The sequence below is a fragment of the Chelonia mydas genome, chromosome 1 (assembly GCF_015237465.2).
Source record: "Chelonia mydas isolate rCheMyd1 chromosome 1, rCheMyd1.pri.v2, whole genome shotgun sequence".
In the NCBI taxonomy this organism is placed as follows: domain Eukaryota; kingdom Metazoa; phylum Chordata; order Testudines; family Cheloniidae; genus Chelonia; species Chelonia mydas.
Genome location: NC_057849.1, coordinates 98566923 through 98579705, shown reverse-complemented (window position 1 = coordinate 98579705; position 12783 = coordinate 98566923). Strand labels below are relative to the sequence as shown.

The window sequence follows — 12783 nt, the reverse complement described above, 5'->3', positions numbered from 1 at the left end:
GTCAGCAATCTCTGAAATCTGGTCCCATGCAGGAGTCACTAAATTTACATCATCGAAAGAGATTCTGTGAGAGAATAGAGGAGACACTAGTGGTTAGTGCAGGGGGGGCTGAAGGTCAGGCTTTTGGGCTCTATTCCCAGGTCTCCCACAGACTTCCTGAGGGACCTTGGCAAGTTTCTTAACCTTTCCGTGTTTTCCCATCTGTACAATGGAAAGGATGAGCCCTGCTCCACAGAGAGGCTTGAGGATTGATTTACTAATGTTTGTGAAGGCCTCTGAGAATCTCAGATGAAAATTGCTATAGCAGGGGAGTGTTGTTATTAGAGTGAGAAGAAAGTCTGTTGGCCTTTTACACGTTACCTCTGTAACTGGTGTCAGTGGGAGCTCTGTGTGTGGAAAGGATTGTGATGATGGGCAAGGGGGCATCTATTTCTTGCACCATTATTAATTTCTGTGCTACAGATCAGCTGCTTTGTGGTCATAGAGGGTGAAGCTTGAATAAATACCAGCCATATCCTTTGGTAAGCCCAGACGGGTGCTGTGGACACTTCTTCACACTGGCCTGTGAATGCCTCTCAGTGGACGCATGACTCGGCTGGATTTTTGAGTGGGCACATCAGGACAAGTGGTTGAGTCACAGGCCAGTCGTCCTACATGACGTCCCCTTAAAGACTTGCCCATGGTGTGGAATACTCACAGTTTCAGCATTAATTGCGGCTTGGCTCTTCTCCCCCTCTGCTGGGCGGGTAGTGAGCCATCATGGAGGAGTTCCTGGCCGCACGACGCCTTAGCAGTGGGGTGGTGAGTCCTGCAGCAGGCAGGCTAGCCACAAGGCTGTCCTGAACTATTGGGAACATGGACGTGTTTTAGAAGGCCACACACGCGCCCCCCACCCCCACCCGCCAGGCAGGGGTGTGACCACGTAAGAAAAGATGTGGGGGATGTGGGGAGACCGGATATGAAAATGCACAAGCCCTCAGTGATTGGCTAGTAAAATGCTGGGGGGTGGGGGAGGCCCGTGACTGTCTCATAGTGTGACCGTATTTTCAAGGTGAGAAACGAGACACTCTGATGGATATTTTGGTGAGGGCTAGACAGGCAGGCACAGGAGAATTGTACCAGCGGGGGGGCGAGGGGAAGAGAAAGCTGTTTACCGGCCTTACATTTTCTACAGGTTTGGCTTCTGTTTTCTCCCTTTTCTTTACTTGCTTCTCTGCTCCTTTGGTCTCTCCCGCTCCATCCTTCAATCCTGTCTCACCCTTCCCCTCACTCATTGCCACACTTATTGTTTCTCTCTCTGTCACATTCTTAGTCCTTTGGTCTGTGCCTTGCTACAGCCAGCTGGGCAGCTGAGAGGCCGAGAAACTCACCAATTGCAGCACAGCCCAGAGAGTCTCTAAGTCTACACTGAGCTCATTCTGTGTGGGGGGAAATCAGGTCCCAGAGAGGTGCTCGCTGGGAGACTTCATAGATGTGGGATGGCTGACCAGCAACATGTGACAGGTTTGGCAGGGAGTGGATGTGCAATGCATTCAGCCAGCCTGAGGCCAGTTTTCTTCAACTTACCACACTGCGGTGTTCACCAGAATCATGACAAAACAATGTTTTGTGGAAAGCCAATAGGAATCAGCTCTGGAAGCAGGGGCATCCTTGGTTTTCAGGGACACATGGTGCACTCCTCATCCATCCTAGTGATTGCACCATTGCTCCAGACAATGATGAGCCTAGATAGTCACTCGCAACAGTTCCAGAGTGAATTCCCCTTCTCGTGGGAAGGGATCATCTGGTTCCAGGAAGTCACTTTTGTGCTGTGGACTGAACTGCAAGCACCCAAAGGAGAAAAGCTTAGCTAGTTTGCTGGACAAGTGGGAAACTGGTGCCCACTTAGCTCTGTCGGCTCCTCCTGAAACTTCACTGGGAATTTGTGGGATGCAAAGAAACTAGGACTGGGCTGAAATACATCCTGTGTGTTTTGGACCCATTTTCCCAGCTGTGCTAACTGAAACAAAACACGGCCTGCAGCGTCCTCCCAGTGAGACGCAATTTATGACACTGCACATATGGTTATTGAGAGCCACAAACTTGTAAGTGTAAATGAATAAATTAATGCTAAAAGGGCCTGAAATGATTTCTGGGCTGCTGCCGGCAGACTCGTTGTGCAAGGAGAGCCAGTGTTGGTGTATTTTTCAAACAACATTCTTACATGAAATAATGTATTTGTTGGGGGTTGGGGGAGATGCCTAAAGTGCAGCTGCAAAAACAGTCAGTGCAGTGTGACAATCCCTATCGTGGAGTTGTTGTTGTCTGTGCTCATCACCTCTTGAGGCACAGCAGAGGCCTCCTGCTCAGTTTTAATACACAGGGAGAGGGCCCTGGGGCCCCCCTCCCCCTGTCCCCTCAGCCCTGCTCTCAATTGTGCTTTCTTCCAAGGGCAAATCTACCCCAATGTGGGGTAATTTATAGCCAAGGAGGCAATCAAAAGAAGCTTATGTACCTCTCCCCCCTCAAATGAAATGTTACGCTAACAAAAACAAGCGCACGCGCGCACACACACACACACACAGAGCGGACTGGTCTGTACATCTCCAGCAAAGGAGCTTCCTGCAGAAAGATTCCCTCTCTCTGCATACACCCATAAACCTGCACTCCCCATCATAGGTGATGGAACTAGGGTGCAGGGCGTGCCCCCGCACCGCCTGGCTTGAAGTGGTTTCCATTATATACAGGGTTTATGGTTCGGTTCAATGGCTCTCAGCACCCACACTGTGCAAATTATTCCAGCACCCCTGCACCCTATCAATACAGTCGTACCTCCCCCTGCCCCCCGCACATGCTTCCTTATATACCCATATCCCTCATGTTCCCACTCTGACTTACACACATTGTTAAAACCCGTAAGAGGCCAGAAGCTGTAACCATCTGCTAAGTACATACTGTAGGGGACATATATGTGTTTATTACTGTCGTTACTGTGCCTTCTGCCATTGCTCTGGGGGTCTGGGTGTCTGTGCACATTTGGTATCTATTAAATACAAAACAAAGTAAAACCAAGCAAACTATCTTCTCTTCATGCAACATGAAGTGAATGCACGTCAATGTGGATGTGGCAGCTCTAACGTTCAGATTTCTTGCCTTTTAATTGGCATTGTAAAACCTTAGTAGTACATGAATAGGTTTTACATTTAATTTAGGGCATTTTCCCCAAGAAAGACAGTAAAGCACTAAATGAATTTGCCCACGGCTAATGATGCTAACTTTTAAACGGTGTCAGAGCCATGTTTGGTGACGTGGGGCTGCAAATACCTGATCTGAATTACACTAGGGACACACTGGTGCTAGTTCTAATATAGCTCACAAGTGCTGGAACATGGGTATGATATTTCTGCAGGCTAGTGTACCCCTTTCAGGAGTCTGAAGCCTGAGGACCACCGTTGAGGGCTGAAGCATGTAACTTAGCTTTGCGGGGCCCCCTGTGGCGTGGGGGTCCCAGGCAATTGTTCTGCTAGCCACCCCTGCACTTGCAACCCCCCTCAACCCACCCCATACCCCCTTCGGGCTTGCAACCCCCCAGGCTGAGAAACACTGATGTAGATGAGTTGATGTACCCTCTGGAAGACCTCTGTGTACCTGCAGGGGAACGCATACCCCTGGCTGAGAACCACTGGCTAGATCTCTGTTGTGCAAACTCTCCCTTCGGCAGCTCTCAGGCTCCCAGGGTGGGCAGAGAGAATTCTTCTCGCTCCCTTCCCTCCAATGATGTCACAAAAGGGGTGGGATTTCATAAGTCTGCTAAAAAAAAGTTTTTGAGCATGCTGGGAAGTGATTTTACAACCACATATAACTTTTTAAAAATGTCTTTCCCCAACCCCTGGCCCTCCTCCTCAACTAAGCAGAGGGTTACCTCTACCTCAGGGACTATTTCCGTATGAAGTTGCATGTATCAAAGCTCTAAGTCATGGCATTCTTTGTGACAAAACTTGGTCATCAGAATAGAACCAGTGGGACATATTTTCAAGGACGTAAGCAGACTTTTGCATCCCCACCATTGCATGAATCTGATCTGTGGCCTTAAATATCATGAGCACAAGTATACAATTGTTGTTGTTTGTTGCTGATGGTAGCCTATAGCGTGCTAGGTGCTGCACAAACATAAAAGAGGGCACAGGCCTTGGGCCAAAATTCTCCCAAACTAAAGCACGCAAAACAAGCATGCCAACCATCAAGGCTGTTCTGGTTGGCAGTGTTAATTTACCGCACTTAATAAATGTAGCCTAGTTCACTGGAAGGTGTTACCCAGGTATTGTAGCTATGTGTGACCTGGAGGCAAGCTTGACTTTGGGAGCTGCTGACTAGCCCTTGAGCTAACAATCTTACTATTGGCAGGAGCAGTGCTGTATTCCAGGCATGCCTAGAGGTCCCGCACCCAGGTGGGGCCCCATGAGACTATCACAGAGCATTTTGCATTTTGAAGGACACTCATGTGAGTAAAATTTTGCATTATTTTCAATACTAGCAGAATTCCTTTGGCTTTGGAACATGACAAACCCGAGGGGCATTTCAGCGCTGGCTCTCTCTCCCCTCCAAACCCTCTGAAATTGCTGCTCCCTCCAGAAAGTTCACTCAAATGCTGTGTTACACCCTCTTCTGGCACTGAGGCTAAGGGGGAACCTTCCAGCTCTTCCCTTTCACCCAGGGAAAGGCCCCACAGGCTGAATGCAGAGGCGATGCTGAGTGCTAGGTTGATCTGTGGAAGAGAGCCTGGCACTTTCAGGCTGTTGCATGGCATCTGCTGTGGGGAATGGGAACAGGGTGCTGACCTTTGGGGAGAGGAGAGGCGTGACTGTGAGAGCCCTGAGCACATCACATTGCCGTGCACAGGTTGGCCTCTCCAGTGCAGGTGCTGCTGGCCCCAGGGCCTGACGGGGGCGTTTGGGGGTGCTGGGCTGGCTGTCAGAGAGAGACGTTATTGTTGTACTGTAACGCGTCTGATTAACATGCTCCTTACACTTTCTCTTAGTTTCCTGGGCTCCTAGCAACAGCAGACAAAGGGGTGGGATTGTCCTTGGCTCCGCGGGACACGGGGCAGCCTTTGATCTGCCACCATTACAGTCAGACAGACCGACAGACACACACACACAGGCTGGCACACTAGAAAGCCAGCAGCAACCTGAACATCTCTGTTTAAAACGGTACAGCTGCCCCACGCCCCAGCTCGCCTCCTGCCCCTAGAGTGGTCAGGCACAGAAATGTGCTGTTGGTACCAAACCTGCGTGAGAGCGGAGTGGCCTAAAGAGCCCTCCCACTAACTCCTGGGCTCGTGAAACAGATTTGCCAGATTCTCTAGCTGGCAGAGAGCCATCGGTCCCAGATTCCAGTAACTCAGCCCTTTCCCCTGTGGAGGCAGTCTTTTTCTAAAGCTGGCATCTTCACATCCGTGGGGATGAATTTGTGTGCAGGACAGTTCTGCTGCAGAGCCTGGAGTCCTGGGCTTCTCAACCCATTGGGCATGACCCAGAATTGGGTCCCCAAAATTGTCAAAGGGTTGCATGGGAAACCCGGGGAGGTTGGGTCCAGTCCCTGAGGGTGGGTTGGAGGCCTAGTGGGACCTTTCAGAGCCTGCCCTGCACTCACACCATAAAGGCAGCTCCTGAGGGGCTGGCTGCGCTCAGCTCCAGGCCTTGTGACCTTGTGCACGGGGTCACAACGCTGCTTGGGTCTGGCCCAACTGCCCCTCTGTAATGATGCTGGGGGCTGAGAGTGCCAAATTTGAGTGAGTGGGGACTGTGAGTCCCATGTGCCAGATGGCCAGGCCAGGCCAAACCTCAGCAGCCCTGCAGATTACAACACCTCGAATGGGGACAGGAGCCCTGGGATCTGCTGCTGTGGTGCACAAGGTGTATTTATTTAGTACTTATCACCTTCATGTGGTGATTAGAAAGTGTGGGTGAGAAATAGTAAGCCAGATGGTTTTTGCACTCAAGCTATTTCCTGATTTGCGACAGGCCATCCGGGTTTGACAAATGGGCCCTGAGCCCCCAGAGGTTGAGACTCACTGCCCTAGACTTTGCCCAGGAAGGGTCTTGCTGTTCATCCTGGCCCAGGAGAAGGGGAGTCAAGGCAGTGCCAACCCCACCTGCCCTCTTGCCCTAAGGCCTTCTGCTTTTCGCAGGTTGGCACCAGTCCTTAGTGAACAGGCAAGCTCAGGTGCTGGGCAGCCGGCCAGGGTGTGTAGTTACCAGTCTTTGAATTCTTGGCAGGGGGGCCCCTTGTTCTGATTGTCACAAAAAAATTATTTAGCCTCCTACGGCTCACCTGCCCCAGCCAAAAGCAACACATCTTGACCAGCAAACAGGCCTCTGGTCTTTGCCTATGGGCGAGGAAGTTCGATTAAAAACCAGGCTCCTCCAACCCAACCAACCTCCCCCTAAGTCACATCTGGGGGCTACTGCTTCCTTCTGTCCCTTACAAAAGCAGCTCGGTCCCCCTGTCCCCTTTCAGTGCAGTGCCTGGGTCCAGAATTACCCCTTCGCTGGCTCCAGCCCCAGCTGTCTGACTTCACAAAGTCCAGGCTGGCTTCCCTGGCTGGCAATTCCTCAACCGGTCCCTGGCCCGATTAGACCGGCCCACAGGCCAGACCTGGCCATGGGCAACTTGATTCGTTTGCTTTCCGGTTTGTCCCCATCAGGCCTTATGGGTGCACAAGGCCCATGTGTTCCTGGGGGGCGGGGGAACAAAGAACCAAACCGGATCCGTTTCTCCAGGCTCCGAACAGCTGTTTTCGCCCTGCCCCTAAAATATTCGACCGAATCTTTGACAGGCTCTGAACCATCCCAGCGGCGGCGGGGTGCGGGAAAAACCCGAGCTGTGCAGTGATCGGATGGGCCAGGGCACAACGAAAGGTGCCTGCCCAGGCTGTGAGCGCCCCAGGAGCAGACATCCCCTTTGCTCGGCTTGTCAAAGTTTCCAAAGCCCCGTTTCAGCCCGGCCCATGGAGTTCCCATTGCGAGGGCCCGGGAGAAAGTGAAGATCCAAAGGCGCTTGGGTTTGTTGCTCCGATCGAGGGACTTTCCTGAGTGAGCCCCGCGTAAAGCGGCATTCAAAGACCAAGCACCGACGCGTGGGAGTGAAACTGGGCCCCGTTTCGGAGGGAGGGGTTAGAAAAGCCGGTGCGCAAAATCCGAATCCCAGGCGTGGAAATCTGGGCAGGGGAAAGTGAACCCGGCCAACACACGGGGGAGGCATCGTTAAGGAGAGTCGGGATTTGGGGTTACTGCCAGGCGGCCCCTTGCGGGGTACGGTGGGGGAGGAACCCAAGCGCTCCTTTGGGTAGAAGCGGTGCAAAAAAAAAAAAAAAAGTCCCTGCAAATGTCACCCGGTAGCTTGGGAGAAGCGGCGGTTTTGCTTTGTAAAAACCTCGCAAGCTGCTTTCCCGTGGCCTCCTGGGCTCCGCTTCCCCCAGCCTTTGGAGGGTGGGCTCAGGGGCAAACGCCCCGCTAATTGCTGAAACGCAGAAAAGGAAAATGCGCGGTAGCATTCAGGAGCTAACCTACTGCTTGGACAGTAATTTATTTTCCGGGTTGTCCGTTCCCCCCTTTAAATCGGAGCGCGGAAAGAAAGGAAGGAAGGGAGGAAGAAAGGGGCTTTCGCAGTTCAGTGTGGTGCCCTGGTAATTACTTTTTCACTTTCCCCCTAATTCCAACGGGAAAACCTCCCGGGGGGGTTGCTGGGGCAGGGCTGCAGTTCCCAGTCCCGAGCCCAAGCGCTCTGCAATTACAAACCCAGGAGGTGCCCTTTGCTGTCATTAATATGCACAAACTCCCGCAGCGAAGCTCATCATGGGGTTTGTTTCGTCAATTGCCTTCCGAGCACAAGGCGGAGAGGAAGGAAGGGAAACGGCAAACACTTAGGGCTTCCCTAAAGCACTTCAAGTCAAAGGAGAAAAAGCAGCGCGGATTTTCGATAACGAGAAAACCCCTGAAACACCGAAGTGGGAGCCGGATTTTCCTGGGGGAGGGAATAAAATCAGCAGACCCCCAGCGGCAACCAGGCTGCATCCCCCCGCAGAAAGCAAGGCAAAGATTTGCATAGTTTAGTTCTCCGGAAAGGTGGCAGGAGAGGAAGTGACTAAAACGACCCGCTGCAGCGCAAGTAGCCGGGGGCTGAACATCCGCGGCCGGGCCGAGGGGTTTTGCGAAGGGGCCGGGGGGGGGGCTGCACTCGGAAGCGCGATGTGCGGGCAGGGCTTGGAGGCGGCGGGAGGGGCGTTTCCAGGCGCCCCGACCTGCCCCGCTCCAGCCAGCCGAAGGACAGCGGCCGCCGGGCTTCCCAGCCGCCTCGCCCGGTGCCCGGGTGCCTTGAGAGGCGCCTCCCCGCGACCAGCGGCGGCGGGCCCAGGCTGTCATTAAGCCTCCAGTAAAACAATGAAGACATTAGTTTGATCTCCCCTCCCCCCCCCCAGGCGAGGCGTGAGGGGAATGAAACAATCTGCACCGCACGGCTCCTATTGAGATTAATGAAAAAATTATGCAAACAGCTCAAAACCCCGCTCTTTTCCATCTCCCTGGGCCAGGGCTTTGCAGCCCGCCGCGCGTTGCGCCGGCTGATTTATTGGAGCAATCTGCGGGGACAAGCGCCGCCGTCCGCCGCTCAGCCTTGTCCCCGCTCGTTTTCTAAGTAATTGTTTCTCATTAGTTTGGATAATGTTTTAATAGTATTACCCATAATTTAGCCATCCAAGAATTAATAACGGAGGGGGCCGGGCAAAGGGGGCTGCTCCGCGGCCTCGAAGCAGGTAGTCTTTAATTAATCAGATTAGCCTCCAGCGCCTGGCGCGGCAACAGATCACCCCGCCCCAAGTAGGGGCTGAAATCCCGCCCGCTCTTCAGCCCAAGCCAGCGCCGCCCTCCCTGCCCAGCGCCGCCCCCCCCGCAGGGGGCGCTATTCGCCGGGGGCAGCTGCGCCGGCTGGGGCGGGGTTTGCTCGGGCTCCGGGCCCCCCGCGCCTCTGCCCAGCCCCCGCCCAGCGCCGCCGGCCCTGGGCGCCCCGGGGCTGGAGCCATTGCAGAGCGGCCGGGCAGCCTCCGGCAGCTCCCGGCCCTGGCGCTGGCGCTGAAGCGCCAGGTCAGGGGGTTTAGCGGGAAAAGGGCGAGTCTGCATGGAGCGGGGAGTGGCCGAGCCAGGGGCTGGGAGACAGGAGAGGGACCAGCCACCGCCCTGGCTTGCAGCTCCCGCTCCACTGGCCGGGCTCTATCGCCTCCCAGCCCCCTCCCTGCCTTGCAGCTCTCGCTCCCCTGGCCGGGCTCTATCGCCCCAGCCACCGCCCTGACCTGCAGCTCCACCTCCTCTGGCCTGGCTTTATCACCGCCCAGCCAGCGGCCAGGCCCTGCATCTTTGCCATCCGCCAGACAGTCGTTACCATCCCCAGCCAGCTCGCCGCCCGCAGCTCCCCAAGCCTCTGGACTGGCTCTGTCACCCCAGGCAGCTCCCGCTGCCCTGCAGCCAGGACCGGCTCGGCCCCAGCTTTCTCGCAGCATCTCCTCGAGTCCTGCAGTCTCCCCTGTACCCTCAGCAGCTCCCCGAAGCTCTCCCAACCCCGGGACAGGCTCAGCCACCCTCCCAGCCGGGGGCCGTGTTTGTCACTGGCAGGCTTCTGCCCAGGGCAGGGCTCTTTCCCTCCAGCCTGCCCCACTCGCTCTGTTAGTGCCGGGGGCAGGGAGGTCGCTGTGGTTTCCTCGCCTCCCTCCCTAACCAGGTCTGGCTCGATCCCTCCCTGCCTGTGTCCCCGGGGGCGGCTGCCTGGGGAACAGCAGCCCCGGCACCTGCAGCCCCTTTCCCCGCGCACCGGGGCAGCCTCCCAGCCACGGCCCGTGTCTCCGCCGGGCTCCTCTGGCCCGAGTCAGCCCAGCGGGGGTGGGGGCCGGGGAGCGCCGGTACCCCCCGCCCAGCCCGGCTCGGGCCCTGGGGCTTCTTCCTCCGGCCTAACCAGGCGGGTTTAGTCCGTTGTGGCCCAGCCCTGGAGAACTGGCCCGGCCGCCAGGAGGGTTTTAGTTGGAGCCAGGGGCGGGCCCGGGGCAGACCGCGGAGCTCCCCGGCTGGACTGAGCCGTGGCCTGGAACAAGCGAGCGGGGCCCCGGTGTAAGGGCCCGGGGCAGCGGGCGCGGCGCTCTGGGGGCAGCGGGTTATGTCCCCCCCGGCCTGGCCAAGGGTCGCAGCGCAGCGGCCGGGGGCTGAGCCGGCTCTGGGGGGCTTTGGGCTCCCCGGTGCCGGCAGGGCGCGGAGGCGGGGGGCGGGAGCAGCTTGGCTGCGTTCATCTAAGCGGCGCGTCCCCAGCGCGGGGCAGGTTGGTGCCCCAGCCGGGCGCTGCACCGGGCCTGCTCCTGCTGCCGGGCTCAGCGCCCCAGCCCCGCTCGCAGGGAGCGGACCGGGCCGGTCCTGGCATTTCAGTCGGAGCGGCCGAGGCCCGGGGGCTGCTCCTGCCCGGCCCTTTCCAGCCAGCGGCTCTGGCGCCCGCGCCCTGGCTGGGGGCTGAAGCGATCAGAGCCGCTCCCCGGCTGGGCTTTGCCCTGGCGCGCTTGCACCGCCCGAGCCAGTTGCTTAAACACCAAGCACCACATTTAAAAACATGTTTACCGCGAAGCGGGGAAAAGCTGTCGGCGGGAAGGGAAAAGCCCGAGCGGAGGGGAGCAAAAAGCAACGGCGCCCGCCCGCGCCAGCAGTAAACGGGCGATGGAGGCGATGAAAAATGAAACTAAAAACAACTGTTTTCTATTTACCCATTTAAATAAACAGAACAGCCTTCCCCGCGGTGTTTGTGTAAGTGCAGCAGCGTTGCTGCTGGGGAGGTCATGAAAAGGGTGGTGCATAGTTTAAAACTTCCCATTCTGGTAATTTCTTAAAGACCAGTCGTTCATAGTCCGAACACAAAAGCTCATGATTTAATGAGGAACAGAAACAAAATCTCTGATTGTTGGTGTTTCAAACTTCAGTGGAGTCCTCTGGCAACCACAAGTTGATCCTCTGCAGCTTCAATACCCTTTCGCCGTCGATATAAGAGTACATGCTGAATAGAGAACAATGGCTGGTTGTTATGTTTATTTACCCTTACTACAAGCTGGGTTAACCTCTTCAAAACAGCTTTGCTAAGCCCGTTAACCAGGCGGCCCATATGACCTGTAGCAGTATCTCTAATGTGATGCAAATCTGACTCGAGACCATATGCACAAGTTCTGCCGCATTGTGTCTTCGAAAACTCGACAAGTTTATTGCCGCCCGACCCGTCCCGGTCTTTACGTTTCCAGGAGGAAATGGGCTGAATAGCAAACACTTAAAAAAAGAAATCAAGAGTCTCGCAATAGGCTATATTCACTTTTTAATGATTGTTGTACATTTATAGCGGGGGGGGAGCCCACACAGGGATTAAATGATTTTCATAACTACAATTTCCACTATTTAATAATTATGCACGAGTTTGCCCTTCGGAAGAAGACTTCTACTTTGCCGCAAATACCATGGGGGCGGGGAAAGGCACAGCAAAACAGAAGCATTTGACCTGATTTTTGTTTCATTTGTTATTTTAGAAGAGCTCGTTTTCCTCACAGCCCAGATGTCGCTGCTGTCCGCCAGTGAAGTCATAATCCTGTCTTGTAATCATTATTGTGATGTCATACCCAGCACTATGACTTCACTCCAGGATCCAGCAGGACAAGCACATTGGGCTGCACCGGCGCAAGCACTAATTGAAATCACACATAGTCCTGGCAATTAGCAAGTCTGGCAAGACAAATGATGTCAGATCTGCGGAAATGTAAATGGAGTTCTGCTTAACTCTGATGTATTTACATTGTCCCGAACTATTATAGTCGTTCTTTAAAACTGCTTCTCTGCCCACATGGTGAGAGCTTCATTTAATAGATCATTTTTTCTTGATGGCTGTGGCAAGCGTAACAATGTTCTGTGCCTGCTTCAGTAATGGCATGTCTATCATACTCCCATGGAAAGTAAAGGTTCCCTGGAAAACAGAAAATACAAACTTCATGAAAGAACCTTTAAAATGATAGGTTATTTTGCTTGTTTTTTTTTTTTAACATCCATCTGTAAAACAAGGAACTGATTCTTCTTGTATAGCCTTCAGAAAGAGCCAAACTAAAGGAAAAGGGGGGGGGGGGGGCGGGCGAGAGGGAGTTCAATGTGAAAAGGAGGAGGAAAAAAACCGCACTTGATCACACTGTGGGGGAAAGAGCGTATGTATTTAACTCCCAATCTGAAAAACAGGCAGAGAGCAGAAAAGAGCCACATAGTGGGACAGGTGTATTTCAGGGCATGCTGCCAGTTAGCACAGACAATATGGATTGACATGGGAAAATAGCCCTTACGAGCTCTCACAGAAGCGGAAGCTTGGTACAAGACGACAAACTAGCAGCCCGGAATTGGGCCCCTTTTATAGAAGAGATCAGACCGTCCTCACTCATCACACAAAAGTGAGCTGGAGCAGCTAAGAGCCTTAGTCTACGTTCAGCAAGGCTTGAGATTAGAGAATTTCTCACTCATTATAGCACCATACGAGTAATTCTTTCCCTGGCTCTGGCAAATAGTGATACCAACACCGAGCCCCCTTCACTTTTCATTTCACAAAGTGCAATGTAACAATCCTGTGCCCAGGTCTCACATTTTCCCATACCTAGAACTCAGAGCTGGTTACAAGCATGGGGGAAGCATTATTACCATGTGTGGAAACTGAAACAGAGGTCTTGACCCCTAGACTTTTTTTTTTTTTTTGGGCGGGGGG

General features: G+C 54.2%; 1 protein-coding gene and 1 long non-coding RNA gene across 4 annotated transcripts in view; one reads left to right on the top strand and one right to left on the bottom strand.

The window, feature by feature from the left end:
* LOC119565919 overlaps window positions 1-12783 on the top strand; it is a 122506-nt gene that overhangs the window by 23352 nt on the left and 86371 nt on the right. The gene's annotated exons all lie outside the window — the stretch shown is intronic.
* The window catches only part of CLYBL (citramalyl-CoA lyase), a 222111-nt gene continuing 220678 nt past the window's right edge, over window positions 11351-12783 (bottom strand). For 2 of the 3 annotated variants that reach the window (XM_043535105.1, XM_037896411.2), the window contains exon 8: window positions 11351-12006. In XM_043535105.1, the coding sequence (XP_043391040.1) occupies window positions 11911-12006 (96 nt within the window). In that variant the 3' untranslated portion in view covers window positions 11351-11910. The remainder of the gene's footprint in view (window positions 12007-12783) is intronic. The other variant, XM_037896412.2, reaches the window with a different exon arrangement.